The 27,341-nt window shown below is 42.3% G+C and overlaps 1 protein-coding gene across 1 annotated transcript in view; it reads right to left on the reverse strand.

Moving 5' to 3' along the window:
* Window positions 1-24,807, reverse strand: part of CSMD1 (CUB and Sushi multiple domains 1) — a 1,237,849-nt gene extending 1,213,042 nt beyond the window's left edge. Inside the window, exon 1 of the mRNA XM_075086937.1 lies at window positions 24,385-24,807. Within this exon, the coding sequence (XP_074943038.1) occupies window positions 24,385-24,451 (67 nt within the window). The 5' untranslated portion in view covers window positions 24,452-24,807. The remainder of the gene's footprint in view (window positions 1-24,384) is intronic.
* Between the last annotated feature and the right edge of the window lie 2,534 nt (window positions 24,808-27,341).

The following is a 27,341-nucleotide window of genomic DNA, read 5'->3' on the forward strand; positions in this document are numbered from 1 at the left end:
GTGATCATCTCTTATCTCTTTTAAGAGACACTATAAACCTAGCATCACTCCGTGCTGCTTTTCTTTCTGTCAGTCTTAGATTTTCTGCATCATTGTTCTATGCAAAGCTGTCAAAATTATCTCCCTCCCTCGGCTCAAATGTAGTTGTCAGAGTGATTGAAGGGTTAATACAAGAGAAGCATACAAGACAATCAGATCGCACTCTGCATTTAATGGGAGTGTTTGGTAAGTTACTATACCATTTCTACTGGCCCTGCAAGGTGGAGGACTAGCTTATAGATATTAATGTACTCAAAAGACTGTAATTCACTTCTTGGCAAGGCTAGTATGGTCAGGAATTACAAATACAGTAATTAGCGGTGAGTGTACAGAGCTTCACAGTGCAGATCAGAGTCACGCTCCTCAAGGCCATTGTTTCTTCAGCTGGAGGGAGGAAACTGGGAAGAGAGCATCAATGATTTTTCTTCATAGAAGAAAGGCTGTGCTCCAGAGAACTTGAATCAGTGTGGTGACACTATTGTCTTTCCAGTATAAGGTAGTGTAGCAACTGTGCCGAGAATCATAATGTGAAGAAAGAAAAAAAAAAAAAAGCTTGGATTGTGAAAGGATTTTTAAATATATTCCTGGTAAAATCATATGATAGCTTGTTGTGCTTTAGAAGCTGCCATCTTACATTTTTGCTTAGGTTTTTTATTCCTCTGCTGTGTGCCATGCCATAGGAGTGTGACATCCCATGCCAGAGCTTCCATGAGGCTGCACGAAAGCAACCTGCACTGTTGCAGTATGCCCACAGAAATCTGCCTGTCTGCATTTAAATAACTTCAGCAAAGAAATCAAGTACAGAAAGCTAAGTTACTGCATGTGCAATAATGATACGTTGCTCTTGTTAATAATACTGTAGCTAAATATGGATGGCACTTAGCACAAGATAAGGGGTTACGTTCAATGCCCTGATCATTGTGCAACCTGGGAAGTGAACACTTGATTGTTACAGTAACTTAACAAATCACTCCCACATCAGCCAAGTTATCACTATCCTGTGTGTACTCTCAGAGAGTCTTAGAGAAGCTGATATGTATTGATTTATGACTTTAGCTCATATTTGGGGTGAACTAAGGTATTCAATTGCCTCAGCTTAGCTAATGGACAGTTTCTTAGAGTGCTATGACTATTCACATTGCAAAACCATACTATCAGCTTTAATTTACAAACTAGAAAGTTTATATTAAAAATGTAAAGATAGGTGGAGTAACTTACATTCCTAGAATACTTATACTCAAAACTAAGATAATGCAGAAGAGTACACACTGTGTACTCCCAGGTACACACTGGTCTGCTCCTGGGCAAATTCAAAAGCATTTTAGTACTGACCATCTCAAAGCCTAATAAGAACATAGAAGATCTTTCTCCATCTATGTTATGTGAAAAGCTGGTCTGGTAAGTGTTGTCAGAGCATTTCGGCAGATCAGGTTGTGCACAAACCAAGGGAAGTTTCTCCCTTGATGCCATAGTTTACCTAACTGTTACTGGTGGTGAAGCACTATTCAGCCAGGACATTAGCCCTTTGACAGAGTTATTAAAATTCACATCTCAACTTAGTGGTATCCTAAACACAATGCCTATTCTCTAATGTCAGCTTCTCCTTTTGAAGTTGTCTAATTCTGTATGGCATACAAAAACAGTCCTCCATTGAGAAAGAGCATGACAAATGAAACTATAGTAACCTGGATGTATACTTAGGAATGGGAAAATCTAAGAATCAATCCTTCTGCCAAGACTTTACTTTTTTTATTTAGAGCCATAATTGTTTGTTAAAACAAAAATTTTAGGTCCTTACAACATGAGTTCCAAAACTTCCTGCTTCTAGATGAGCCTCACTGACCCAAAGTATCCTGAATTCTTTTCTGCACAGTGGAAATGTTTTGGCAGGAAGCACAACCCGTGTCTGAGATTAATGGTTAGAATAACTTCTAAGTGAATAAAAGGTATAGATATAAATCTCCTGTTGTGGCAAAAAGAAATTACATTTGGAGTATGCTGCAGCTAGTCAACATTGTATAAAGACCATGCTATTACTCCCTCATCTTCTGGCACAAGTCCTTTAAAAAGTGAACTTAACTGGTTTTCTGTAAAGAAAACATTTAGGCACCCTGATTCAGGGGAGGTTTCTGTAGCTGACTTGTAAAAAAGGATGTGTGATTCTCTGATGTTCTGAGGTACCAAAATATTCCCTAATTGGTGTCTGTTGGATGCTGCCCATTCAGTCTGCTGCTGTTTGGGACTCTGTTCTCAGGCATCCAACTCTCCCTATACAAGTCTATGGAGTCTGGTGTCTGGGGACAGTCTTTTGATTTTACTCATTGTAGCGCCTGACTTACTCTAAATGCCCAAATCACTTTGAAAATAAGATTTTGATTCCTAAACCACCCAGATGGATTAATACTTTATAACCATTAAATCCTACCTTTAAAAAATTTACTTCAGTGTACACTGAGCTCCATAGGAGACAGTCACTGTTCTCTGTAGAGTGGTCAAACAGTTTTTTGCTTTGTTATCCAGTAAGTGAACTTTTAAATGTGTATGAAAAAGTAACAAGTTGTATAATCATACTTTTCCCTCTGAAATGTCACCTTTTGTACTTTCTGATTGTTTGATATCTGTCCCAGTGTGTCAAATAACTTCCAGTGGAGTTCTGTTATTCTAATAAAATCAATCAGGGAAAATACACAAGGTCATAGTAGTATATTCTGAAAGCAAGCAGTAGCTCCACTTCAAGCTTTTAGGGCGGGTTTTTTTAATTCTCAAACTAAAAAGCTGCACATTTTGTATGAATACAATGTGTCTGAAACTCTTGGAATTACTTCCAGCAAGAGGAACTGTTGAGACAATTTGGAAATAATTTAAGTCATTTCTAAAACCATACTCTGCATATGGAGCAGGCCATGCACAATACATAGCAAATCTTTGTCCGTGATCAATCATGCTTTGAAAATTATGGAAATTCTGACATGCAAAACTACTGTAAGGTTTTATTAACTTCTGGACCCTAGACAAATCTGTGGTGATATCTTTGCTTTTATGAGTTACAAAAGCTTAAAACCTTTGCTAAGTAAAGTGAATTAATAAAGATACTAGGGTTTTAAAAGTATTTCAGCTGCTTATTTCTGAAAGAATTTTAACTGGGGAAAACACTGAAGGCTGTCACATAAACAATATGTTTCTTCACTTGAGATCTGATTTTAAATTTATGCTGTCTTGCCACAGTAAACAATTTATCAACCTTCTTTTTTAAGTAAATATGGTCTGGGAGCATGACCTGAAAATAATTTGCCTGTTTTTATATAAATAGCTAGGGCAGATGTCTAAACCTGTGTGTTTTAAGCAGCAAATGATTAATAAGCTGTCTACCACAGGTGATATTCTCAAGACATTTATAAAGAAAAAAAAATGTTTTGCTTGACTTCAGTGTTAACAGAATAAATACAAAAAGAAAGAAATGGTAAATAGAAAATAGTATGCCTCTTCTCTACTCAGCTCTAAGACCCTGCATCAAGTAAATATACTAATTTTCTTCTTTCAAGAAACAGCTTTTGCTGTCGGTGTTCCATAAAAACTGTTCTGCAAGATGTTAGCCTGGATATCTTTTTGGTTCAGAAAGAGACTACTCATTATCTAATACAAAAATTTAAAATGCACACTTCATGCCTGTGCAAGATCATTTCAACAACTCCAATTATAGTAGAGTCTAAAGCAGAGTGGACTCATAAGAATCAGGCCCTTGTCTTTGACAGCAGTCACACCTGCAGGCCTCCCTCTGACCCTGCATCTCCTAACAGAGAGAGAGGAAAAGAGCCAGCCTCGCTGGCTGCTGGCCTCCCTGACTGCCAGCCCCTCTACCAGCCCCCAGCTTCCCCACTGGGCTCGGCGTGCTGCGTGGGCATGGCTGGCAGTGCTGCCTCTGCCCACCTCATGGGCGCTGGGGGCCTTGCCCCACAGTCCTGAGCGAGCAGTGTTGCACCTTCCCTGCTGACAACAAGGTTAGGGCTTGACTGGAACCGAAGTCCCCAAATCAGTACCCTGAAAACTATTTCTGCCTCAATCTGGAAGCACCTAAACTCTTATGACGCTTGAGCTTTTTCCAAAGACTTCCACATATAAAGTGTGAAGAGTCCTTATGAATTATTTTAGAGCCCCAAACTTCCCACGAAACCTCACTAAATCAGTAGGATACCATTACTGTCTCCCAAATCCTCCACATCAGTCTTGAATTGTTTTCATCTAAGCGAAACAGGCCCTAAAGGAAGGCTATGTTCCCTGTCCCTACCTGTGTTTATGTTCAGGATTGACATGAGAGGAGATGGACACAGAAAATACCCTTGACCCAAGTTCCTGGGAGCGCCTTGCCTTCAGACTGAATCTCCCCCCATGCCCAGTGAATGCCTTAATAGTGACTACAAATGCTACAGCAGATGAGTCGGTTCAGAATGGTTACCAAACTAAGGCTGCCAATGTTTTCATTGACTCATGTTCCCATTGCAAAGTTCACTCTGAGTAAAACTTGCTTGGACTGGAAGATGACGAGTATTTTACATGAGCCTGAATCATATAAAGAATAAGATGAGGGTTTAGGAGTAGGATCTACGGTTACCACCAGACGAAAGACTATGTGCCATCTGAGCAAAGAATGGCCAGCCTTGGAGGGAGTTTTTCATGCAGTTTGGTGTATAGGCATATTCACTGAATGTCTGTTATAAGGAGGCATTAACACTGCCTGTCTCTATTTTGGCTAGCAAAGAAGTATTACCAGAGGCAGTCTCTTTCTGGTCTATTCCCTCTGTCCTAAGATGTAGGTACTGAAGCAATGAGGGTGCTAAACCCCTAACTGTATTGCACTGAAGAGCGTGAAAGCCAGATAAGACTCTTCATGTTATTATAGTTTGAAATTAAAATCACAGTGGCTTGTCTTATCATTTAGGAAGAGAAGAGGATAGCTAGGAAGATGGAATATAGGAGGAAAGAAGGATTTCCTTCTTGCAGGTCTGAGTGAAATACTTGTCTTCTAGAGGAAGGGAGAGGGGGTATTGTTTCTTCTGCTACAAACACCCTGCTCGGTGCCTATTTAAGATACCATTCCAAGATGCCTAGGTTTTCCTCAACAAGAAATAAAGCTTAAGACAGACTTCTAGCTTCAGATTTTGGGACCAGATGTTTGGAAGTTAGGCACCAGGGCTCCAAGTGTTTTTGCAGCCAAGTCTCTTTTTGGATATAGCCCTAGCTATAAGAGTGAATATATGTATGAAGGAATAGATTGAATATATGAACTTCAAAGCTCTGAGTCATACAGCAAAGAAACTTTCCATAACTAGGGGGAAGTGCTGATCTTCTGAGAATATTTTACCTTCCTAGCAGACCTCAGAGCATGAGAAAGTCATGAAGAATGAAGTCCACCTAATAAAAAAATAGCCATTTCAGCCAATTTCTGTTAATTATGTTTACCTTGTTTTTCTCACATAAAAGTAAATGCCTTCTGGACTTACTATATATATTACTTAATTATTTTTCCTTAAAAATTAATATGTATATTTACTCTGGAATTCAGATATTTAGGAATGAATATTGAGATTCCTTAAGAATTTAATCTAATCTTTATTAGATTTAAGTAGATGTCTCTGGGAACAGTGACTTAGGTTAAGACCTGAACAAATGCAGAATAAGAATTTTCTATTTCTAAGCCTATATATATGTATAAAAAAGATAATCACCTAGGTTTTCTACTCCATATTAAGCAAAACCCTTACACCTATAAAGGAATAATGTAACTCATTATATAAAGTATCGACTTGGGACTCATAAAATATGAATCCTAGATCACAATTCAGGCACAGACCTTCTTTAGATAAATTACTGTGTCCTTTGTGTCTTTTTTTTCCCTTGTCTGTATAGTTAAGCTGTTTTATTATAAGCTCCTTGGCACAGGAAGGTGCTGTCTTCCATTAGGATGCCTAACACAATAGGACCTTAATTTTGACTAGAATCCCTGGGTCCCACTATAATAAAAACATCATATATTTTCCTTGTTTACAGTAAAAAACGCTGAGGTTCTTTAACATTCTTTGCAGTTCAGCTATTGGGACCTTATATCCATTGTTTCCCTACAATGAATCCCAACATGAAAATACTATTTTCCCTGAACAACTATTAGCAATATTGTAGACCATGTCCTAGAGATGCTTTTACTATGGTTTTGTGTGCACTAACAATATTCTTCATTTTCTTTGATATGTTTTCTGTCTTCTAAAACATCTTTGCACATTGTTGACCATTTAAAATGCTGCTTTGCTCTAGGCTGATGGCTTCAATTTATTTCCTCAGTAATTCCCAATTTGTTTTCTTGCTTAATATATAGGATTGTTCTTTTATTTAGTGAGTATTTTCTAATTTGGTTTTGTGTTCCTAGATTAATTATTCTATATTTTCCTAGGCAAATTCTGATTGTTTTTGCTAAACAAGTTATATAGATGATACAACACCTTTTGAATATGATCACATTGATCTGCGCTTCTTGCTATGCTTTTAGATCCCTCATAAGCTACAGATTCTACCCCCATCACTTACAGTCAGACATACATAATCAGGAACATCAGAGGACCTAAAACTGACGCCTCAGAAACTCTGTCCAGATTTTCCCTTTGTGGCCTACACTTAAACTAGTTTTCCATCCCACAGTTTCTTTGCCTTCATGATGATTTCTCTTAGCCATTAATCTCAGATGTGGTGCCTTGTCAAAGGCTTACAAGTAGACTACGTCCATTGAATTTCCCTTATCTACAGTGGCAGTAATACCTTCAAAGAACTCCAGCGGGTTAGGTAAGCATGACCTTCCCTGCCTGAATCTATGCTGGTTATCCTTAATCAAACTGATTTTCAAGCTGTTCTTTCACACTTCCTTGTGGTAGTTTAATTTTCCCCACAACCCTTGTTAAAGTCACTGATGTATAGTTTCCTTGACTGTCTTTAATCTTTTCTAAAGAAAGAAAGTTTGCTTGCTTTTTTCCAATCTGCAAAAATCATTCCTAGACAGACATGGTTTAAAAATTGTCAGTAAACAGCCTTTTGTCCCTCTGGGTTCCTTGCTCGCTGTTTAAAAGTATGTTCTCAAAAGTGGTTTTGGTGAGAAAAACAAAAATCACAAGAAGTGTGTACTTCGTGCTGTTTCTTTTGTGGTTGTTGGGGGGGTTTTGTGCGTGTGTATTTGTTATTTTACCATATGCAGTAAAATAGAACAAACTATTGTCTTCAGTAGAGAGTGGTAAAATTGAAGAGATTTTGTTTGCTTTTCGTTCATGGAGGTGGGGAGGCGCTTTCCAGGCTGCTCTAATCCTTAGCGAGGTGGGATAGCTATCAAAAGCTGTTCCAAATGCATTCCTCCACTTACAGGGAGCCAAAATGCAATGTGTCATCCTGAGCGAAATGGATTTAGTGATAAATTTACACATCTGTGACCTCCAGTCTCAATTACCGTGACTCCTTGTGCCTTGAGGTGAAAACCCATGTAATGTTGCAGCTGATAAGCAAGGCAATACACTGCCAGCACATCCCTCCAGTATTTCAGAAATCCCTGGTTGAAGTTCAAGGTCATGGGCTTGAGCTGCAGAACTTCAGTGGGTTAGGGTGAAGTATTCCAGACAGGACATCTTCCTGTGTGGCAGCAGCTTGCCGTGAATGCTGCACTCATAAACAAAGGGAACGTTTTTTACTTTATTAGAAAAATGGACAAAACTTGAAGAACAGCGAAGGGTAACTATGGGACTCTCCACAATAGATGACTGCAGTTCTCTCTCAGACACATGTACACACATCTATTTATACTATATTCATTACTATGGTAACTAGGCACCTTAAGACTAATACATGCAAATCCAAATGGGAGTGTTATACCTAGACCTAAATTTTTTCATCTCTCCAATATCAATGGTGATGTCAGCAGAGATGTGTCAGATACCTCATTAGTTAAGTGGTGCTGCAAAGTTTGTATTAGAATAAGAAAATATTTTGCCTAGGTCTTAAATAAATATGAACCTCAGGACAAATCAAACAATCCCCCTGATAATAGCATTTCTTTGTAACCTGTTTGTAAGATTTCTTTGTAGATTTTGTTCAAAGGGTGTAATGTGATGATTGTTAAGTCCCTAATGATAAAAGCTATTGATTATTTCCTGAAATGAGTTGAAAATAAGTATTGCAGCACCCATCTTTTAGGAGCTTCCTGGAAAATGAACCCCAGAGCAGTATTCCAGGTGGACTACTTACAGTTCCACTTTTCATAGAATAATTGAATATTCACTGAGCAAGACAGAAACCCAACCGGGAGTACAACTCTGATGTGGCAAGTAATACTCTCCATGTAAGAGGGGACCAGTAGGAGTCCAGTCACTGTTCCAGCAGCTTTTAAAATATTTTATATAGAGTTCCTTTAGGCAAGGTTTGGACCCAAACCTTCTACCTCCAAAGGAAACTTCAACAGGAAACCGTCACAGCACCAACAGCAGAGAGCCTAGGGCAGTCACAGTATATGCCAGAAAAAAAGGTTGAGACAGGCTTTAACTTTCTCAGGGAAGAGGAAGCTGAATGTAGATTTTTCACAATCTAGCTAAGTGGTTCAACTGTTAAATTACTCTCTCTGCTGTGGCAACATGAAAGGGCACTACTTCCACCCCCAGGAATATCTTATGTAAGGCCAAAGTTGGCAGGCGCACTTAAAGAAAGCCAAGCAGTTTCATCCCTATGGAAGAGCATCTATATTGAAGATTACAGTGACTGTTCAGTAACACTCCTATACAAATTGACAATATGCAACCATTCTGAGTATGCCCAGAAATGTAATTTCAGGCTCAAAGGAAAATTTCTAATGAAAAACAGGCATGTGTAAATTTGGGTGTTTCTGGCGTAGTTCAGTGATCTAAGTACTAGATGTAAATATCTTCACAATAAAGGGAGACCTTGATGCTTAAATTCTTCTGTGTGTTTATTTACCGCTGAGTGTCCTCAACATCCATGAAATTAATTAGGAACTGAAGAGTTCGGCACATCTCACATCTAGCACTTGAATTAATAAGTTATATTGCATTAGAATAATCAGCAGGGTTTTTTCTTCTGAAATTTTCAGGTGCATATACTATACTAACCAAAAATTATTCTAGGCAGAAAGAGGAAAAGACAGATATTGAAGGGTTATGCCAGCAACATAGCAGTAAGGAATGGTATAGCTTATCAACAAAATGTCTTTACATAATTTTCTCTGAAGAAACACTATTCTACTAATTCAAGCAACTAAACGTACATGCCATCTGATCCTTTGATGAAAGTGGTTGAGATATTCTATATGGTATTTTTTTCTTATGGTCAAGGGAGTAATTCTTAAAAGCGGAAAGCTTAATATATAAACAAAGGGCTACACAAATTTCTATGTCATCCCAAACCAGCATTAAAGTATCGTTACCTAAAATGAGCTATTACTTTTTAATTAAACACATTATTTATTTGTAAACTTAATCTGGTTTTTGAGCATAATCTTAGGTGTTCAGACATTTTCTCATTTTAATAAATAATTTTTTCTAATCAAGCAGAAAACAAAACTTGCTTGAAAAATATTTTTGTTCTCCCACTAAAATAGTCCTACTCAAAGAATCTTTCCCTTGTCTCGCTGGAAATTTACATTGCAGTACATCAGATACATTATACCTTCTTCAGATGTAGTCCTTTTCCAGTCATCTTTCTGGAACCTGTGTTCTTGCCAGTTCTCAAAAGCTAAGCAATGATTTTGTTTGCACAGGACAGAAGTAATTAATGCCTTCCTTTTCTGAATAAACCCTATTAAAAAAAAAATCAGAAATTTCTCTTTTATGGAAATGTAATAGAGTCTTTCAGAATGAAGGAGCAAGAACAGCCATGGGAGACTTGCTAACGTTAAAGAGATTCTGCTTTCTTCTGTCTCATGCTACTCCTGTCCATAATGGTCAGCTTCAGCTATGCTTTTGCTAATTATTTATTTGCATTGCTTTGTTTTGTTTTCATGATGCTGACGGGCTTTTCTATAGGCCGTCCTGAGAGGAAGAGGAAGAGGTAGAATTTCTACATCCCATTCAGAGCCAGCATAAATGCATGTAGGAGGGTTGCTGTCTTAGGGAACGAGAAACAGTTCTTTTTCAGACAGTGACAGATTTTCTAACATGAAACTAAAACCAGAAACCTATGATTGGAGCTCATGTAATATCTTGTATGTTTTAAGGTTTGAGATAAGCCTCTATCTAGCGGAAGAATTTTCAATGTTATTTTTTATTTTTTGCAACTTGTTCTAGACCTGGGTCTTAGGAGAGGGGAAACTGGTTGATTTAGAAGGATGACATGGTTTCAGCATTCCCAGTATAATGGACCTCTTCCCAAACCTTTTCTAACAGAAATTCTTGCAGTTTTCCTAATCTCCACAGAAACCCAATCCTTCACCAGATCACATCATTAAAGTTTGTCACAACCCCCACCAGTTTTCACCTGACCTCTTGCTTATTGTCCCAGGAAAGAGAACACCTTCAAGATGTGACTTGTGACCAGTGATACATTGGACCACAGAGGGGCAAATAGCATATATGCAAGATAAAACTACTATATGGTGCACTTTATATTACCAATAAGCAACTAACTCCATGGAAGTCAGCGTCAGTAGGAGAGGAGATCACTGAGCACCTGCTTTGCTGTATTCATTTCTTACCAGGACCTAACTTTCTAAGCATTTTCTCTGCTGCCCCTCCAGATATCTCTCACAGGGCAAAATGAACATCGCTGCCATTCAGATTGTCACCGTGTACAAACTAACTTTACTATTTATTGGAAAGCAAACAATCAAAATATTATTGATGAGATTGAGATGGTGGGATAGAGGGAAATGGCTGGTTATAATGAAATATAGGCTATTATTCGTTTGAGTGCATCAGCAACACTGACTACAACATCATGATTGTTAAAAATTATGAGAAATACATTTGGGAATCATACAGTAGCATTACTTGAAGTTAGTTAATATAAATATCCATATGGAGTTTTTAGGTGTACATGGGAAAAGTATGTAATTTACAGATTCACATCACCCTTTCCTATCTATCAAATGCAAAGTTCTGAGCAGGGTGAAGTATTTCCAAAGAGCTGGAAATGCTCAGGGGAATGAGCAGGTAGAAGCTTCAAAACAAGCAAAATGCAGTGCTTTTCTGCACAGCAGGAATTAAATTGTAAAACAGATTGTCAGAAAATAGTCTGAATTATGGATAGGTTCAAGAACAGATTAATGAAAGTTAAAATTGTTGATGGATGTTGAACATAGATGCAACCTCTGGCTAAGAGTTCCCTAAACTGGCCGAATGCTGCTAAAATATAAAGCTATACCTGGTATCCTGCAATTCTTTCTATGCATTTGCTAATGGCCATTGTCAGTGATAGGGTATGTTGTTCTGATTTGATTTGATGTGATGCTTTTTGCATTTTTAAATATGTGAAGACTGAAACTTAACCAAATTCATGGGACCTGCACAAAATCTGAGCACAGTTTATGTCCCTGACTTTGTTCTTAAGGTCTCCATCTTCAGCCTTTGTGCTGGTTGCTCCCAATGCAGGAGTCATCACAGATTAGACCCTGGGTGCTTTCCTCCATGGGAATGTTAAACAGCCACTTTGGAGCATAACAAAGAAGGTGCCTTATACCCCTTCAGCAGAGGAGGAAATTATAGAGTGACTGGAAGAAGAAAGATAAGGTCTGCAAAAGGAAAGTTTTAAAGAAACAGTATGGGGAAAAGAAAGAGACATGGTGTTTAATGTTGCAAATCTGATGGTGCCAGCTCTGTCAGTCCTACGACTTAAAAGCCATTATTTTCAGCATGTCAGCATAAAGCCTGTGTATCAGCTCAGCAGCTGAGCTGCCATGCCCGTGAGAGAACCAGACGTTATTTATCAGACCACATCACACCTGCACAGTAGTGGCACCAGGGCTTCCACTGAGGGCACTTGCCAACAGACGTTTCACGTTTTGAGCGGTATGACCAGTTCTGCTCACTAAGACTACACCAGTATGCCTGTGTTACTGGAGACAATAAGGGAAGGTGATTATGCACTGCTCTTCAGTAAGACAAATACCAGTAATGGAGATCAGAAAAAAATTTGAATAACTATTGACGGATGTGAGTGAACTAATCTGGGCTATGTCCTCTATAAAATACATGGCAGCATGAAGCTGCTATGGGCTAAGTTTAAGAAGATAAGGTTTTTTGCTTGATTCTCGTCATGCAGGAAATAACATTCCCCAGGCTTGAGTTTGCTTTCACAATGTTGTCCATGTTGTCCATTTCATTTTCTCTACGTTCATATAGATTATACTCTAGGATTTACCATAAAGCAAATTAATAAATCACACTATACGTGTCACTGAGTAATGAACCTTCATTTAAAGAATATAATATTAGACAGGATATCCCAGAAAAAACTTAAGTGGAAGAGGGCAAATGACAAGAGTAAGGATTGATTTGAAAAAAATAAAACAGTCCTGACTGAAACCCCCATTACGTGCTGTCATGCTTTTTCATATGCAGCTTCTTTTTTGAGATAGGTTATCTTCCTCAGTGGTAGTATTGGAGAGTGTGTCAATGAAATACAAGAACGATTTCCATCGGCTGCCTATGCTGTCCTCTGTGCTGAATGCCCATCCCTCACCTGACACAGTCTGTCACCACAATAGCTTATTTTTTCACAGTGGGCAGTACATTATCTTTCTAGCGTCAAAAAGTAGTTTATTTTTTTAATTGATTTTTTCCCCCCAGGGGACCTGATCCTCATGCACATCACTCTTTTGGAATAGTACCTCGACAACAACAGTGTGACTGAGTAGGTCTGAGAAGCAAACTGCTGTTGAGACAGTAGCACAGAATGCCGCTCCTGCTTTACAGAACTGTACCTGAATGTACCAGTGCTGTGTGACAAAGCACAATCAAAACATTTGCATAAACCTATCCATCTTGCAAATATGGTCTGCAGAGTGATGCACAATAATACCAGAAGTAGCTTGATGCCCATCCTACAGTGGTAAAACTGGGCAGATACCTTTCCCCCACCAGAGCCAGCCTCACCCCTTACAAACGGCCTGTTTCTTAGAAAGAAAAATGCAGCCCCAAGGAACTGCAATTAGTTACCATCAATGTGGGATAAAGGTAAAAATGATGAATACTCATAGAGGAGATAAAGTGGAGGTGGAACTAATTGCTTTTAGTTCTGGGCCAGGACAACAGCCTCCATTATCCAATATAGCCAGTAGTCTATGAGTTGGCTTCACTCCAAATTCTGATTTGCTGCTGCTTTTAATGTTTGCTTTGTAATCACAAACATTTTGTTCCAGGGTACATCAGATCCAGGGTTTTTTTTATACACAGAATTACAACAGTTTTAAAGAAAAACAAACCAAAACTCCCCTTGAGGAGTCTCTCCTTCCTAAAAAAATAACACAATTCTAGATTTAGAAGTTTGTTTAATTCAGCTACTACTTGGGAGGCAACAGTAGTAAATTCTGTATATTGTTGTCTATCCACTCTCTTTACAGCACTGTATTACAATCTGATTATGACAATTCTCAAATGTAAAGTAAGTACAGTACAAATTCCTGGATGTTCAAAAGTGCTGATATCTGCAGTTTTCTCTTATGGCAGTAGGAACTGCAGATATCTGGCACTCCTGAGAAGAAAATAAAAATACAGATCTAGGCTCTTGACCACAAACAGTACCTTCTGCCCCCTTCCCAGCAACCTTGAACTTTGCATCAAAACTTGTTTTGCAGGTAAAATGAGCTCAGACAGATGCTTTTATTGTTCAGTGTGTACATGTTCTTTTATTCAAGAAATGGATCTCCTTTTCCATCAGATATTTTGGAAAAAGAAGGTTGTTTTTCATGCTGAATGCACATGACCTGATGTATCATAAATGTATTCCATCCACAAGTCTGTTTCTTTATCAAATATTCATACAAGTAAGTACCACTTTACCTTAACACTATTTGTGGATACACTGAGATGTGTTACCAGTAAAGTGAACTTATGAAGTCAATAAGGAAATAAGACAGAAATAAAGATTTCTCTTACAACATGAAATCTTGAGGACCCATCCTACAGTCCTTACTCAGCTCCCACTCTGAAGGCAAGGGGATAGAAAGGCTTGCAAGTATCAACCATGATTGTAAAGGTTGAAATCATTGTGGTTCAAACTAGCTTGGCAATAAAAAGGCTAGTCCTTTAAAGAAGATGCATGAGGCTACCAGAAAGAAGGCTCCAGCTCAGTCACCTTATCCAGTATACAGAAATTACAGATCTGGACTTACCATTTCTAGCAACAGGAACACAGATTTATGGACATAAGAATCAACACTAGAAAAAATGACTTAGGTGTCTCGTGCCTCTAAAGAAAACTAATAATTTGAATATATATGAAGAAAAGGAAAACCGAATTCACTTTGACAAAACAACTCAGTTTTCCTTCTAATGTGATATGACTCATCTCAAATCCATTGCAAAGCAGTAAACAAACTACACCAACTCAGTAGCCATCATCTGCCAGGAACATTTAAAAAAGAAAGCCATTACTGAGCTACTTTTCTTGTCTTCTATACAGAGAAACTTATTTTCCCAGCAGAAACAGCACTTCACGTTATCTTTTCTTTTACCATGTTTCCCTCGCTGCTAACAGCAGCCTAAGAAATACCTCTTTAAGCCAGTGATTTATTTCTTAAGAATTGAATTAAAGTAGTTTGGACTAGTTTTAGGTATTTTCAAAACAATCCATTTCATTTAAAACAAATCAAAAGAGAGAAGTTCAGTTTGATTGGTAATAACTGTGTATATGGGAAGTATCTCGGATAGTAATTTCAGCATGTGGAGAACAGTCTTTTTATTTTATTTCCTATTCATTGAACTAATTTTATAATTGAAACTGTAGCAAAAATAAAAGTATTAGTCCTTCTTTGTTCTATAATCCTTCTGTAATGTAATTTCCTCCAAAGAGCTGCAAGATAAAATATTGTCGTGAAGATCAAAATGGCAGGTGTAAGCTGGCCTCTCCACTCTTCATTATCCATTTTTGGTTTTACAACGGCTATTTATTATTATCATACAATTAATAAGCGAAATCTAAATCACTTGATATTGCATCTGAAGTCAGCTTCACTGCTCATGTAAATCAACAGAGATCCATGAAGAGGGTTTCATGATGTTATAATTTTTGCAACAGTTCTTGTTTGTAGATTTTAAAATCTTCCGGGTCAGGGCCCTGACTCTGTTATATGACACTAAACTGAAAAAAGAGAGCAACTTCGATTTCAAAAATATTCCCTGATTCATTGCTTTAAGGAAATGACTTTGGAGCTTCTCAGGAGTTGACAGGAAAAATCTGAATTGTCATGGCAACATGAGTTGAAGAAATCCTTCTTTGCTGTTTGCATAGATCATCTCCATGCTATCAGTCTGTTTACTAAATATTGCTAAAGAAAGCAGTTAAAGGTTAATCTCTCCTCAGAAGCAAATAAATTATATAACTAGTGAAAGCCAGTGGAGTAAGATACACTTCAGATAGGTCAAAAAATTTGAGGCATCATATATCTTCAATGTAAATGGCGTTTCTGTGAATGTTCGCATAACATTTCATAGTAAAAACTAAGAGTTCTAATTCTCATTATTATATTTGATCCAGCATCCTTGTTTTAATACAAGTTCTCTGTGTGATATGTGGCTATAATAAAGGCCAGATTCAAAGTGCATTAAGGTTAATGAGATGATTTTTTTTTTTTTGTGAGTTCCCCTGCCTTTGGATCAAGTCCTAACTGGTCAGAATCTGACATCCAGCAACCCAAACTATTCAGCTGACTGCTACAGTCTATGTCCAACATAACTAGGTCTGCCTAGCAGAATGCTTTTTCTCTACAAGCTGGCAGATTTGTTTCAAGTTAACTACATTATGTACTTGGACAAAATAAAGGAAAAATTCAGCATTTGCATTTATGGTAATGAAATACCATGATAAAGCCTCCCCTATAGTGGTTTCATGGGAAAGCAAGATCAAAATGGCTGAGTATAGCTCACGATCAAAATGCTACTGCTGTTGCCACTGTTGACTTCATAAAATCTATTAACACTACATTCTTCAGTGTTAGAAACACTGAAAACAATGGGTCAGAGTGTGCGCTGTGGATATTTACATGCTGTAGGGGAATAGACAGGGATCGGCGACCGGAAGATCACGGGATGTGACGGAGAGATAGACTCCTCCCCATAGGAGTGGCAGGAACAGGAAGCGCAAGAGCTATATAAGCGTGAGACGCAGCTAAATAAACGGACATTTTGTATCCATCATATTGATGTCTGTGCATCACTGTCCCCAGGGTGGGTAGAGCCCTGTGTCCCGGAGATATGCGGCCCAAGATAAGTTCTCCCGTAGAAGCATACAGCTACAACATGCTAAGATAAAGAAAATAAATTTAATTTCTCAAGAGAGATGTCTACAAATGCAGAGGGTCACCGACTGTGGTATGAGCAGTTTCTTGATTGCACCGAGGTTCTAAAAGTGAATTATAAAACAGCTTTTCCACCAAAAAAATGCTTGGTATGACTCAATCTATGTATTATAAGAAACATCAGCGGGATACCAATAGAGAATCTGGCTGTTGGGGCAAAGCTAAAATAGTGTACTTAGTCACTTGGAAGCAGCCAGAGTCTGCATTGATATCCCACAGACATTAGTGAGAGCAGTGTGATTTGTCATGACCATTTGTTTCACAACCAGAAGCATGTAAAATTAGTCTAAAAATAAGTTAAAATACTTTGCCTTTTTTTTTTCTATTTTATCAAAATGGCCTTTTCAAAAGCTTCACTGTTGTGCAAGAAAAGCTCTTTCTTTCCTTTTATTTTTTTATTGTCACAGCCATCTGTGTTCTTTTTCTAAGGTTCAGGGCAAGGCAGGTTCCACGAGCTCACATGTATTCCTGCCATATCTAGCCGCTTGCTTCCCAACATCAGCTGCTTCCTGGCAAAATCACTTCCCTGTTCCTTGTGCCTCCAGCTGTGGTGCACGTCGGCAATCTGATGCGGGTCCCAAGCTACAGCTGAATCTGTGTTACACACACCATGAGTTCAGACTGAACCCTGATGCGCTTATACAGGGCAAGTTCTAGCTCAAGCACGATACCCAAAGCCAAGCCTGAGCTCTCGTTCATGTATTTTGGGTACACTAAGCAGAGCCAAGCTCCCCCATCCATTTCAGCAGCAGGCGTTGCAAGCACAGAGAAGATGCTTTAAATCCAAGCTGCAGCTGGGCCAGTATTTAAAAAAAATAATATCCTGGTTGTGGTCCCCAGTGTGTTTAGGCCCACTCTTGAACCTGAGCTTCAAATACAGGGCAAGGCCAGCTGCACTTTTGCTCCCAGTGCACTGCGCATTGCTGGTGTTTCAGCACCAGTGTAAGCGAAACATAAGTTTGAATATTTGTGTTCTCTTAGTTGATGTGAACACGATATGGTGAGTAGCACAGGTCAAAGGAAGTAAACAATGATTTGTAAAGTATGATGTCATGGCTACATTTGATCTGCAAATCATAGGATGAGGAAAAGATATATCACTAGCCCCAGATTTGCTCTCTGCTAAATGTCAAAGGTTTGCTGCAAACAACAAAATTTTAATAACACTTCAATGAAAAAACTCCAATACACATTTAGAAATGGCTTTCTAATAAAAAAGACAAGGAAAACTTTCAAACAAGAAATAAGAACTTGATGTTTGGCAAAATTGCATGAGAACGTCATTGCCTTGAAATTGAGAATAAGGCGTGAAGCAAGTGTTGCAAAATGTAATTTTAAAATGCTGACCGTATTTTATGCAAGTTTGCAAAACAAACACTGGACACAAAGTTTTACTCATTATTATTTATTCAGCTCTGTTTCATCTGCAGTGCTGTGAATGTTTCTTTCGGAAAGCCACTGTACAATGGAGACATGAATACGGAACACGATTCTGTACTTCAGTATCCATGGGATACTGTAAGAGATACATAAAACATCCGAAGACTTAAAATGATACTAGGTTTCTCTGTATATCGACCTCCATAATTTCTTTAAGGAAAAAGCAGAGAAAAAAGAAGCAGCAAGGTAGAGGTCAGATAAAACCATGCTTGGAGATATCAGAGATGCCGTTTAAAAACAAATTACTTCTATAAATATATAAATATTTTAAAATTATCAAGATTGCTCAGATTCATCCAGTTTTCCTTTTTTTTTCAGTCATACATGGATGTAAACATTGTCAGAAGTTCTCAGCCACAGGATCTCATATTAAACAGGGTCTCGCTCCACTATTCAGCTGCAGAATATACCGTGTCTGCCGTATTCAGAGTAGCAATCTTCTCAAAACTGGCCAGTCCAGCTACTGCCGAAATAAATAGAAATTTCAGTTTCCACTGCAGCAGAACAGGGCCCTCACACCTGTCCGAAGTTACCTTTTAATTGACAGGGATGACTCAACACAGGAAATTGAAAGAGGTGGAATCACTATTTCGGAATATGCATTAATGTATTGTTAAAATGCATAATTTAATAATTATAAAGGTGTAACAAACTATGATTAATTTTTATGCTGCAGATTAAAGCATTACTATAATTGCAAGAAATTGTGAGATATTTTTTTTTGCTTATCTTTTGCTAAAAGCAAATCATTGATGATATCCTGATTAATCAAGAGGAATTCTGGTTAATCATCAGCAACATAACAGTGATTAAATCTTGCTCTGCCCTTTTAACTGAATGTGCCCTCTTTTTAACCTCCGGGTAAAAATGGCAAGAAACTGCTGTCATTTTATCTCTTTTTTTTTTTTTTCATATGAGTAAAAAATGGAGAAAAAATGATTGTCTCTGAGCAAGTAAGACTTGCTATTAGCAATAAGATGCAGTATTACTCTTGTAAGAGTTTTCAGTGCATCCGTGAATTTACTGTTCAATTCCTAAATGCAGGCAACTGATAAATGTTGCCTTTGTGTGTCAATATAACACTAGCAATAATCCAAGTAATTTGTTTAAGCAGTTAGTCTGCTGAGAAACACTTGTAACAAATATAGTGTAGATTTTCTTAAATGCAATAGAAATGTCATATAGTGGAGTGAAGTCTTTCATCCAGCCAGAACAAAGATGTGTGAGGACAAAGTAAGATCTCACAGCTTTCCCCAGGCATTAATGGAATTTTTCCCTATTTCAGAAGTTACCGGTTGATAAAAATGGTTTAAAGGAAATTGCAACTGATGAAAAAAAAGTAAAACATCTAAGTAAAAGAAAGTGATTCATACACATTAGGAGAATTTCCATATGATTCTCATTCTTTGTTCACCACAGAAATTGGAAGAACATCCAATTTAGCTCAGCCTAATCTGACTAATTTCGCAGCCATATGGAGAACTAGAGGCCAGATTCTTATTCGGTGACCCTGATTTAAATCCAGTTGTATGCTCGAGTTTTATTAGAGATCACGTCTCACAATTATGCTACTGCTTCGGTGGATTGTATAGTTAAACCAGCAATTCCCCTCGCCACACTGCGTCCCTCTGCTGGTTACAGGCAGCCCGGCGCTACACTGCAATATCTGTGCTTACACTTAAGGCTGTTTACTAACAGAATAATGTCATCATGGTCAAAGGCATGACAGTTCAATACAGATTTGAGCAAAATGAAATTACATCTTCTCTTTAAATTCATTGGAGGTTTTATACAGTCACACTATTAGGCAGTTACTTCTCCGAGGAAAGGTTATGAAAGGAAGTTTAATGCAACAGTGTACAGATGACATGTCTCAGAAAAGCTGAAATCGGTGGTCCCTAGGGTTTTTCAGCCTTTCTAGAGAACATGGTAAATCTTGAACACATTGGTTTTTGTTTAAAATATTCACAGTTTCAGATTGTTTGTAATTTGGTGGGGCCAAAGTTTTCATGAATGTAAATGGTATCGAGGCCAGAAGTCCCATAGGTGTCTTTTAAAAACTTGCATATATCAATGCATATGTAATGATACTACCATATAATGGGTTATAAATAATTCCATGTCTCTATAGAAAAAGCAGTCTGCAGGGGACAAGAATGACAGCTGCCCCCCCCCAGACCCCATGCCTGATCAAAATCACACATGTCTGTATAAAGGGACATGAGGGTGACAGTCAGTAAACAGAAAACAATCTGCAGAATGGGTCCTATATATACAGATCACAGACAGTGCTGAAGTGCCCTCACAGATTTCAACACATCCTGAAGTTCACGTGTGCTCACACCTGCATGTGTTTGCATACCATCTCCAGCTCCTCACACCAGTACCCTGTTCCACACACACCAGTATCCTGTTAAACACACACCAGAGAAACTGATAAGCTTGTACTGGCTGACGGTGGGAATTCAAACCTCATCTGTGGGTTCAAAGGTCTAAAATTAGTGTTTGGGGAATCTTTGTTGAACTGATGTGCTCTACACTACATTATATTCAAATTGACCATATTCCTATTCCTATATAGCGTTAAGGACATTTTATATACATATACACACATACATGATAGAAAATTGGGAAAGATAGAGACCTTACCAAAAAGTAAAGGCTTTTTCAGATTTAAATATTATGTGGTCAAAGCTGGCTATTCTCTTTTCTGTCTTTCTATGGCTAATTCCTCACTGGGCTGGGGGAATGGAGAATGCATCCGTTGAATACATGGTTTTGCAGCTAGGTATTCAACACCTATCTCTGATGTTCTTTTAAAAAAATCCCCTTTTTCAGCTCATTTTCCCTAGAATTGCTTTAGTCTTCTCAGGAAGAGAATGGAGACTCTCTAGAGAGACCAGCTTCACAGTTTGAGAAACACTGCTTTGAAGAGGGAGAAAATACATGACTTTAAAAGAGACAAACACTCTCAGTCCAACAGAAGCAGGCCTTAAACATAGTGGTAACTTTGTGTGAGATGCAGTCATAGCAATTATTTTGACAAAGTGATAGCAGCAAACAGAAGGTACATAAAATGTTTCGGGTTTTATTTCTTTTTTTTTTTTTAACAAAACCCTAAGCTGTAGGTCCAGGAGTCCTTTCACTGTCTGGACTCAATTTAAGAACAGAAATGTTTTCCCTTTGCTATTTCCATTAATCTGAATGATACCTCTGTGCATAAGCTCGCTTATGCATATTTTGTTTGAGACAATTACGTGGCGATGAAGGTGTCTTATTTGGTTAGCTGAACAAGTCCAGGAGATAATCTTGAAAACATGTACCAGGACAATTTTAAGTATTAAGCAGTATGCATTTCTACATTGAAAATAGCTTGTCCACAGACCTCAGGTCACAGCAGAAAGGTGTTTTAATCTTTTATCTTGAGTTTTAGCCTGAGTTCAGTTTAAACCTACCATTTGTTCCCTAGCAGTACGAATTTTTACAGAAACGATACTGACGTGTTTTGTGTTTCAAGCAAATCAGTAGGTTTTTATGTTTGCTTTTGCTGGGATATAACCTATCAGAATTAGCAAATGGCTTTATGAACAAACCCTTCTTAACGTGCAGAGCTGAACACTGTGCTGCCTGTCTTGTTGAAGCATAACTGCTATGACAGGGTAGTTTCTGGGAAAGCGGTTCCTTTAAATGACTACATATTAATTTCCCTTGATGCTCAGAGCATAATGGACAGGGGAGAATCCCCCAAAAGTTCGCCAAAACACTCAGCTGCATCAGTCAGAGAAAATGAGTCCAAAGAAACGTATAGAACTGCATCTCAAGTCTACCACAATGAAAGATGATGTACGTTCATTTTTGTCCTTTCTTGCCCCCTTTAAAAAGTTACAGACAATTGCACAGCAACAAAGGGTTTCCATTTCATTTCATAACGGGGAACAATGTGGAAAGCAGCCCACCTCTCATTTTACTGAGAGATAAGGGAACGCCTGTAGCAACACATCCAGAAATTCAGCACTTTTTTTCCCCCCTTCTTCTCATAAAAACCCTCAAACCAACCAAAACCGGGTGAATTCCTGTTACAGTGGCTACCAAATGATTCGACTACCAAGGGGCTGGTAAAACAAAGAGTTCTGGAGATCTATTAATGGAAATTTTATGTGCTCCTGAAAGCCTAGGCTCTTCCTGTTACTAAGGAAGGAGTTCTTTCACTCTCTAAACTATAAATGTAATTTCAGCCTCAGGATTACATTTGTCTAAATATAGATACCTGTGCTCAATTGCCTAGGAAAGTAAATGGGAAAGAATTATGTCAAATGTCTCCGCTGGTTCCCTTTCTACCTGTTGTTTCACTTCAATATTAAGTCAGTTTGTAGCCTTTAAGTAGGTGTGTTGCTGCTCCACATTAAGCGAGGTATAATTACACTCTGCAGAGCAGCATCAGAGGCAGTGCCCAAACGTTCCTGGCAAAGCCTTTGTATGTAAGCAAAACACGTCGGGTCTCCGCCGAATAACCATGATCCAGCCTCCAGCTTTTCGTATGTGCTGTCAGCCATGAAAAGAAAACACTTAAATGTCAAACGACAGAACCAGCTACAGCGTATTTAACAAACGAGCGGCGGGTGTCGGTCCGCCCCGGGAGCCGGCGCGGCCGCGGCTCCAGCTCCAGCTCGTCCCGGGCCGGGTCCCGCTGAGCCGGGCCGAGCCGGGCCGGGCCCCGCTGAGCCGGGCCCAGCTCCGCCCGCCTGAGCAGGGGACAGCCCCGGGGCGCCCGGCAGGTGGGCGGCCTGGGAGCGGCTGCCAAGCCCGCCGCGGGCGGGGGCCGGAGGCACCGGGGCGGGGATGCTGGAAGTTTGGGCAGGGCGGCCACGCCGAGGACGCCCCGGGCTGCCTGTGCCGCCGAGCACGGCCCCGTCTCCCGGAGCCGCCCGTTTCGCACACAGCCCGGGAGCCCGCGGCGGCTCTGGCCCCCGCGCCCCCCTCCCCACGGAGGCAGCGCGGCCGGGGGCAGCCGGGTGGCGTTGCCTGTTGAACCGAGGCAGCGGCAGGACCCGGGCGGAGGAGCGGTGCCAGCGGGCTGGCGCGGAGCCGCGGCCGCTCCTCCGGACCGGGCGAATCTCCCACCCGGCTGCCGGCAGCCCGGGCTGGCCCTCCACCGCCTCTCCCTGCGGATCCCGGCCGGAGGCTGCCGGAGGGAGGGCACCCCGCAGTGCCGCCCGGGAGGGTGAGGGAGCCCAGCCGCGGGCACCCGCAGGACGGGGAAGGCTCCAGCCTCGCTCCGCTCCCCCCGCCCCAGCCACCCCCGCCCCGAAACAAAAAACAAAACAAAAAAAAAAAAAAAAGAAGCAGTGAGAAAAATAAAATGGTGGGAAAGACGTAAAAAGCCTTGGAAGGGTTAAGGGAGCCTCAGACAGCAGAGACCGCGAGGGGAACCGTCCTCCCAGAGGCAGGCAGAAAGCCGGGAGCGAGGTGGGAGAAGGCAGAGGCTGTAACGGGGACAGGTGTTCAGCTGCGAGCAGCCTCCCCCTCTCTCTCTCGCACACACACACGCTCGCATCTCTCTCCCAGCGTGAAAAAGCGCAGGGCTAATGAGAGGCGAAGTGAATAATGGGGAAGTTGTTGTCTCCAGCGATGAGGCAAGTGATGGGGCTGAGGCCAGCACTGAAGTTGTGTAACCCAATTCTCCACCGTCACCCCCCTCGTTTCTCCTCCCTCCCCCCATTGATTTTCAGGAGGAACCCAGCTGGGGGTGGGAGAGGCTCCCCTCCGCACGCCGAGCAGAGGAGCCCTCTTCCCGCCGGCACGGGCAGGCAGCTGCCGGAGGGGGACCCCGGCCCCGCATCCCCGCCTCCGCGGAACTTGCGGGGAGCGGAGCCGGCTGAAGGCAGGCGGGGGCGGCTCTCCGCGGCCACCCACTCCGCGCTCCCCCCCAAGCACGGCGATAAGCCGGGGAGGCGGGAGGAGGGGAGAGCCAAACTTGCCAGCCCGGGGACTGTCCCTCGCACGGCAGCGAGTGCCGTTCGTGCGCGCGCGGGGAGCGAAGTGTTCCCAAACTCCGGCGCTGCCCAGGCGGCCGGGTGCCCGCGGCTCCCCCTCGCAGCGCCGCAGCGGCTGCTGCCCAACTCCGGGGGGCTGCCTTCTCCCGGGGGAAGTGGCCGGCCGGGAACTGAGCCCTCGGGGAACACCGGCGGGAGGCGGGAGGCAGGGAGAAGGGAGCCCGGGCTCGGGGAGCCTGCTGCTTCCCGGCGCAGAAACGAAGCGAGGGAGAGAGCTCATCCGAGCGGCCGCCGCTTAGCTGAGGGGGGAAATCGGTGCCGTAACCACAGCCTACGCGAATCCAGTGCAAGAAACCCAAATCTTACCCTGAGCTGCAGTGAGGAGCCCCGCGCAGAAAACCAGCAGAGACTTGAATTTCCTCCACGCAGTCATGTCTGCAGTTATTCCACACACACACACACTCTCACACAAAACCCCCGGCGGCTCTTCTCGGCTGCGACCGTGTCCTCCGAGCGGCAGCGGGGCTAAGGACAGCGCCAGATAACCACCACAGGGCGAGGAGGGGCGGAGAGGAGCGGTCCGGGTCCCGAGCGCCGCGCAGCGCCCGACGCCTCCTGCAGGACTGCGCGGGCGGCTCGCCCCGCTCCGCTCACAGCATCAGTCCCGCACCGCGGCCGGGCTGCGCCGCGCAGCGCCCGCCGAGCCCCGCCGCCGGCCCGCCGCCCGCCCAGGGGAGGGGAGGGGAGGGAGGGGAGGCACGCCCGGCGCGGCGGGCAGCGCGGCATCCACGGCCGCCGGCGGGGAGAGCCGGGCGGCGGCGGGAGAGGGATGCGGGGAGTGCGTGGAAGAGGAGGAGGAGGAGAAGGAGGAGGAGGAGGGGAGAGGGAGGGATCGCGGCGAGAGCAGCGCAGGCAGCGCGGCGGAGCGGCTGCCAGCCACACGAGAAGCCGCCGCCGCCGGACTCAACCATCACTTCCCACGGAGAGGGGAAGGGGCCGGCGCTCCGCAGCCGGCGCACGCCAAGCCCGCAGCCTCCCCGCCCGGCCACCCGGCCCCGCACGGCCCCCCCGGGGCGGCTGCGGCCTGTCCCCCCGCTCCGCCCCGGCCCCGGCCCCGAAAGCGTCCGGGGGGGGAAAAGGGTACCCCCGGCCCGCCGCCAGCCCACTGCCCCCCGGCGCGGGGAAGGGTGACAGCTCCAGGGGTACACCTGCCCGGGGGTCCTGCTGCACTGCCCCGGCGTGACACTGGCACCGCTGCCGGGGTAGGGTCTCCCGGCTCTGCCCGCAGACCCGGTCCCGGCTCCTCGATCCGCATGTGGGGTGCGGGTGGTGCGTGCGCTGGGGTGGGGTGAGAAGGGAATCCCTAGTCCTAGGTGAAACTCCCCGCTGCTTTGGTCCCCGCTTGGGAGAGAGGAAGGTTTTCAGGTCCAAAAATGTGCCCTGCTCATTCCTTCCAAGTCGCTCATCAGAACAAGCTGTTGTTCCTTATGGAAGGAGAGGAGCCAACGTCTCCTTGAGGAACACTGCTTTGTCTTTACGTTGCCGTTCCCGATGCCTCCTGTTGCCAAGAGGAATTTCTGCCATTAACTATCCTTTCCAAAACCAAAAAAAAGATAACTAAACCCAAACCCAAACCAGGCACGGCAGTATGCAGACAGAGGCTTTCCCCACCACCGCCCTGGACCCAGCAGGGCTGGTTCCCTGAGCCCGAGGGGAAGGAAATGGGGCTGGCATATCACAGGTCCCCACGCACCCACGGCCCCGGCGGGTGATGCCCTTTGCCAGCAACGGTTCCTGTGCCAGGCCTACCTGCAAAGGGAGGGCAAAAAAACCCCACCCAAACCTGACTTTCAATCCAGTAAGAACTGTGAAGATCACCACCACTGCACACTGGGCCTGACTCCATAATTAATGCTTACCTATATCCGTAATTAAAATACAAAGGCTTATAGGAAGGAAAGACAGAAATGTGAACACCTTTGGGAAGGTAGTTTCAAGGTTGTAATTATTCACTTATGATGGGTTTTCTTTCGTGGTGAAATATGCAAAGTTGTTTTCTCATTGTAAGTTGCAAGAAGGTGGTGAATGGGCACGGAACGAGGTAGGCTGACTTTGTAATAAGCTTGTATTTATGTATAAACGTTGCGGTTCTCACACAAAAAAAAAAAAATTATCCAGGGCCAGGCAAGCTGCCGAGAAAGACGTGGCATTGCTGCCATCTCGTGGCAAGGTTTCCCTCCCTGCCCGCACTCCGTTTTCGTTACCCTGCCCTGCCTTTCCCACCCTCTCTTCCCCTTCACTCCCAAACCCACTGCGCTCCCGAGCCGGGGCCGAACACTTCCAGAGGAGGGAACACCAGTTTTAGTATTCATCCATATTTTAAAAACGCCTCGGGGACTTATTTTTGCATTCGTGAAAGTAAAATGATGCTAATACTTGTTAGTACTAGACATCATGTAACCAACCTGCTGTGCACAATTCCCCAGCCAGAGCTGCTTAGGCTCCTCCACTTAGTCCTTGTCAGCGGACTGGGGGGAATCCGCCTATGCTTGTGAGAAAGAAAGAAATGGTCACTAAGCTTAAGCTGAGACTCTTCCTTTCTGGCTTGCAGTAGTCTGAGGCTTAGATTTTTTTTAAAACAAGGAGTTTTTTGCATTGCATCTGGCCCACAGGATCACAATAATTGTTAGTTTTGTTTCGTTGTATTGTCTATTGAATTGGAATAGTTAAAGTCATAAATAAACTCCATTTATGGCTGTCTGGGTCTAGTTGAAAACAGTAATGAATGTATCATTTCTTGCAGTGCTGTTTAAAGAAGCACTCTTAATTTGAGAAGTTGCTGTTTAAGCCTGCTCATAGCAGATTCTGCAGAAGCTCCAGTATGATATCGTATGTGCTTTCTTGGTCTTGACTCACTCGGGTTAGTTTTACTGTTTTCTGAGGCTTGCCGGTCTTCTGAGGATTTTCTGGGCTTTATTGAGCTTTTGGGACCTGGTTCCTTCTCTATCGAGCTAAACAAGTGGTAATTTCTTCCCCTCATAGCACCTAGATAAGGCCAAATAACCAGGCACCACAATCACTAAAATTGCAAAGGACGCCTTCTCTCCTTTCTTACATTCTATGACAGCAAATCATATGCATAAACACTGTTGGTCTTCAGCACATTATCATTTGTCACCTGACAAGTTCAGTTAGTGCCTTACTGAGATAAACAGTGACAGCACAGACCCCCCAGCTAACATTTCAGGCTCTCTACAGACTCAGGCAGCTGTCAGAATGACTTTTACAAACCCTGTGAAGCTCAAAAGTTTTGCCAAACCCAA

Source organism: Phalacrocorax aristotelis, chromosome 3 (genome assembly GCF_949628215.1).
Source record: "Phalacrocorax aristotelis chromosome 3, bGulAri2.1, whole genome shotgun sequence".
Lineage (NCBI taxonomy): Eukaryota > Metazoa > Chordata > Aves > Suliformes > Phalacrocoracidae > Phalacrocorax > Phalacrocorax aristotelis.